General features: G+C 49.4%; 1 protein-coding gene across 1 annotated transcript; it reads left to right on the forward strand.

Moving 5' to 3' along the window:
- Positions 1 to 1,023: 1,023 nt before the first annotated feature.
- On the forward strand, positions 1,024 to 3,920 carry LOC137614854 (neurofilament heavy polypeptide-like). The gene is made up of 4 exons (XM_068344513.1): positions 1,024 to 1,093; positions 3,013 to 3,191; positions 3,363 to 3,480; positions 3,568 to 3,920. The coding sequence occupies exons 1-4, from the start codon at positions 1,024 to 1,026 to the stop codon at positions 3,918 to 3,920; spliced, it is 720 nt and encodes a 239-aa protein (XP_068200614.1).
- The last annotated feature ends 733 nt before the right edge of the window (positions 3,921 to 4,653 follow it).

A 4,653-nucleotide genomic window follows, 5' to 3' on the forward strand; every position in this document is an offset into this window, starting at 1 on the left:
ATGTAGTCTTCACTGCTGAATATCTTCTTAATTTGTTGGACGCGAATTTACGGTCGATTGAATTTTTTATTCCTGACCTAGTTATGTTGAACAGGCTGCCATACGTCTCTTTTTTTATAGTTTATGTAGGACAGATCAATTTTAATGCCGTTACTGTTCTTAAAGTGTTTTATTTCAATTGTTCATTGATTCCCTTGTACTTTATTTATTTCTTTAATCCTTCGCGTGACTTGGCATTTTTCCCCAATTGGAACTTTTGCGCTTATAGCATCTTACTCCAGCTAGAGTTGAAGCTTATTTAATAATAATAATAATAATAATAATAATAATAATAATAATAATAATAATAATAATCTCTCTCTACACACACACTCATATATATATATATATATATATATATATATATATATATATATATATATATATATATATATATATATATATATATATATATATATATATATATATATATGCAATTCTCTTTTTCCTATTGATTGGTAGAGATTGTTTGCATTACGTTGCCTTTAGAACAAATATAAACAATAAAGGATGCAGTTGTTTACTTGTATACTTTTTATTCCAGATGACTGAGCATTTCTAGTGTCCATGTTGGTAAGAGTTGGGGGGGGGGGTTGCATAGATTTTGTGCCCCAGGCCTCCCACAGACTAAATCCAGCCCTGCATAGAATAGAATTTTTTCGCGTTACGAAGTGGCCAATTTAGTGTTGTGTGAAACGTATTTGATGTTTGAAGAGGTATTTAGTAAGTGGTCACTTTCTAGCGCACGCTAGCCCAAGCAAGTCGAATTTATTAGCCAGGGCGCCAGGCAGGGTCAAATACAGTTTCAGATGTGACTAGTGTTTTCACGCTAGCAATCAGAATGCTGAAACCGTTTCAAGAAGTGATGGACATTCTATTATCCAATTTCCAGCAGAATATCCAACAAGTATCCGCACCTCATAAAAGTATGATGTAAAACCATTTGAATGAGCATCGCGTTATTTTGAGGAAACTGATACGAAAATGGTAGCCTTAGACGCGATTGTTTATCAACTTGGAGGACAAGGAACATCTAAAACTGCTGCAGAATCGAGTTAGTACGCGAAGAGCAGCATCGTCGAAAGTATCAAGCTAGTTAAAGATCGAGGTTAAGTGCGTGGCTTCATATCAACTTTGATGGAAGAGGTTTATAGCTCAATGAAGGTCTAGAAGGGACATTGGAACCGGGAATGTACCAAGAAAGACGTCAAAAAGATAAGTGAAAATATAGCTTTGTTTCGTAACCTAATACAAACCACGCTATTTATATGGGGTATTATTTTGGTGGAGCTGAAATGACGAGCCATTGAATTTTAACAAAGGTTAACTACCCCCTCGCTAGTTAGCGGGGGGGGGGGGGGGTAGGGAAGGGGTAGCTAGCTAAACCCCCCCCCCCCCCTCACACACTGTGAATAACTCAATTCACTTTTGGCTCGGACAGTGATCGGATGTCTCCGTTCCTGTCCTCGCTTGGCCAGCCATTATTGTTGTTTTGTCTTTACTTAACTACTTACATTTCTTGTACTCATATATATATGTAACATTTTTATGTTTATGTATATATCTGAGTATGGAAATCAGTAAGTTTCCTTTTCAGTGTTCACGCTTGTGTGTGTGTGTGTGTGTGTGTGTGCACTATATCTCCGTGTGGCCGCCGACAGTCAGGCCGCTTAAGTTGTAGTATCCAGGAGTTCGTTCACCTTTACTACATTTACTATAATTATTACATAACTCCTCTATGCGGGTGGAGTTGCAACGCTGTGCTTTACAATTATTTTTTTATTACTTGTTATAAATCTAATTGTTTTTTGATAACTTCAGTTTGTAGAACGTTTTCCCTTCGGGGTTGTTCCTTCTTACTTTTAGTGAACTTTCTTTGAATTGCATAGCGTAACTGTTATAATTCTCTTTTGTTACAGCTTTCGCCTGCGCCCTCCCCACCTTCCCATGAGTAGGTGAGGGGGAGGGCGCTTGCCCGTTGAAATTCTTGTATTTTTTCCGTCGGGTTCCTCTTCGGAGTCTTCCCGGGGGAATGAATGTTAACTAAATACTGTTGTTTTTTTCACAGTTAATGATTTGCTTTTCGTTTGCCTATGGGTCTACGAAGCAGAGCTGTCTTGTGGGTTGGATCTTCGTCAGGGGCGTGTCTCTCCTCCTGGAAGTCCTCCCGTGATACCGACAGCTCCTCAGTTCATCTTAGAACTCTCAGGAGGCTCGCCTCCTTGAGTGGGGACACTTCCCTTCTGAGGGAGGTTCCTTTCCCAGGTTTTGAGTTGTTTCTCTTTCGGGGGAAACTTCTCTTACCTTATAATTTATAATTGATATTGTGCAACTATGCTCTTGGGGCTGAGCGGTTGCATCTGCGGCTACGTTCAAGGGGCTGAGCAGCTGCAGGAGTGTTTCTTCCCCGTGGGGGTAGCTCTCCACAGAGATCCCTCTTCGGAGGCCTCTTGTTGCTGTTGTTGCTGAAGGCTCAGTCTCCTTCGGGGGGGCAGTGGAGTCCTACGGTCTCTCCTGCGAGTGTTTCTTCCCCGTGAGGGAAGTTCACCACAGAGACTCCTCTTCGGAGGCCTACTGCTGCTGTTGTTGCGGAAGGCTCGGTCTCCTTCGGGGGGCAGTGGAGCCCTACGGTCTCTCCTGCAAGTGTTTCTTCCCCGTAAGGGAAGTTCACCACAGAGACTCCTCTTCAGAGGACGGATGACCCGTCTTCCTACCCAGAGGGCGCCTTCGCTTCGCCCTCTGCGCGAGAGAGGTCTTCCTTCTCCCTACAAGGGAGTTAGGAGGCGCCTCTTTGGACCTTCGTCTCCTCCCCTGTGGAGGATCCGTCTCGTCTGGAGAGGATTGTCACTGCAACTTCCTGCGGATCGTTCGCGGTCCCCTACACCTACCAGACCTCCCTTCTCCATTCCTGGCTGCTGACGTGCTTTGGGCGCCTACGCAGGGTTCCCCTGCGCGCCTCCTGCTCGCTTGCAGGCAATGAAGCTCTAGCTCTCCTGCTCGCCAACGCTCGCCAGCAATCTCCTGCTCGCCAGCGCTCCCCTGGGTGCTCTCATCTTCCAGAGAAGTTACAGCACTCTCCAACGCTCCAGCGATCTCCTGCTCGCCAGCGCTCTCCTGCTCGCCAGCGCTCTCCAACGCGCCAGCAATCTCCTGCTAGCCAGCGCTCACCTGGGCGCTCACCTGGGCGCTCTCCTGCTCGCCAGCGCTCACCTGAGCGCTCTCCTGCTCACCAGCGCTCACCTGGGCCCTCTCCTGCTCGCCAGCGCTCACCTGAGCGCGCTCCTGCTCGCCAGCGCTCACCTGGGTGCTCTCCTGCTCACCAGCGCTCACCTAGGCGCTCTCCTGCTCGCCAGCGCTCACCTGGGCGCTCTCACCTTCCAGATAAGTTGCAGCGCTCCCCAACGCGCCAGCGATCTCCTGCTCGCCAGCGCTCTCCAATGCGTCAGCAATCTCCTGCTCGCCAGCGCTCTCCAACGCGCCAGCGCTCTCCTGCTCGCCAGCTCTCTCCTGGGCGCTCTCATCCTCCAGAGAAGTTGCAGCGCCTACCTGATGCGCGCACTGCGCACCATCATTCTCCTGCGCTCAAGCACTCTTCCGCGCGCAAGCACTCATCTGTGCTTGTGCCTGATGCGCGCCCTGTGCGCCCACGCTCGCCTGGTCCTGATGAATGCAAGGGTTCTCCTTTGCCTCGCTCGCGCTCTCCTGATCGCCCATTGATGCCTGCGCTCCCAGTTGCTCCTGCGCGCCCTTCTATTGCTGAGCGCCTTCTTAGTTTGGCGCAATCGCGCCCACGATCTTCTGCAGCTCGCCCTTCACGTCCGCATGCCTTGGTTCCTGCAGGCCCTAAGAAGGGGTGCTCGCTAACGCTCTCTTCTGGCTGACGTTCTCCTGCGCTTCTGGACTTAGTCAAGAGTCTGAGCGCCCGCACGCCGCGCACCAGCGCTCCTGCGTGCCCACGTGCATTCACACGTGTGAGTCTGTGCTCCTACGTGCCCACGCTCCCCAAGAAATCTCCTGTTCCTGTCCAGCCAACACCCGCGCGCCAGATGTCCCCAAGAAGACCTCTTGGGGATGGGAGACTTAGCTGCCAGTCCACCTAGAGGAGAGCACAGCGAGTCAGAACATGCGTTCTGGCAGGTCCTTGGATTGATGAGGGAGCTCAACAAAATCAAGGACCTGGAGACAGCCCCTCGCGAGGTGAAAGGCACCGTGCTTGACGAGGTCTTTGGTATCCAGAAACCCCCAAGACTAGTGCGGCTTTGCCCTGGTCTAGAGGGGTGAAAGGCGCCAGAGACAAGGTCAAAGCTCAATTCTCCGGTCTGGCCTCCTCAGGACGTTCTTCTGCCGGGTTCAAACTCCTCCCACCTCCTCTGGTCCAACAGAGGAGGTATTTCGAGATCGATGGGGAGTCTTGCATGTCTCTCCCACTCCATCATTCCGTGGAAGAACTAGCAAAGGGAACTTCTTTCAAGAAGCTCTCTACCTGGCAGGTGACGTTTGCAGCGTCAGAGACCCAAAACCTGGAAAAAGTCGCGAAGAGTGCCATGCAGGCAACTTCATGGCTTGATGTCTGGCTTGGGTGTCTGGGCATCCTATTGCGATCCGAGGATCTGT

The sequence above is a fragment of the Palaemon carinicauda genome, chromosome 21, assembly GCF_036898095.1.
Source record: "Palaemon carinicauda isolate YSFRI2023 chromosome 21, ASM3689809v2, whole genome shotgun sequence".
NCBI classification, from domain to species: Eukaryota; Metazoa; Arthropoda; class Malacostraca; order Decapoda; family Palaemonidae; genus Palaemon; species Palaemon carinicauda.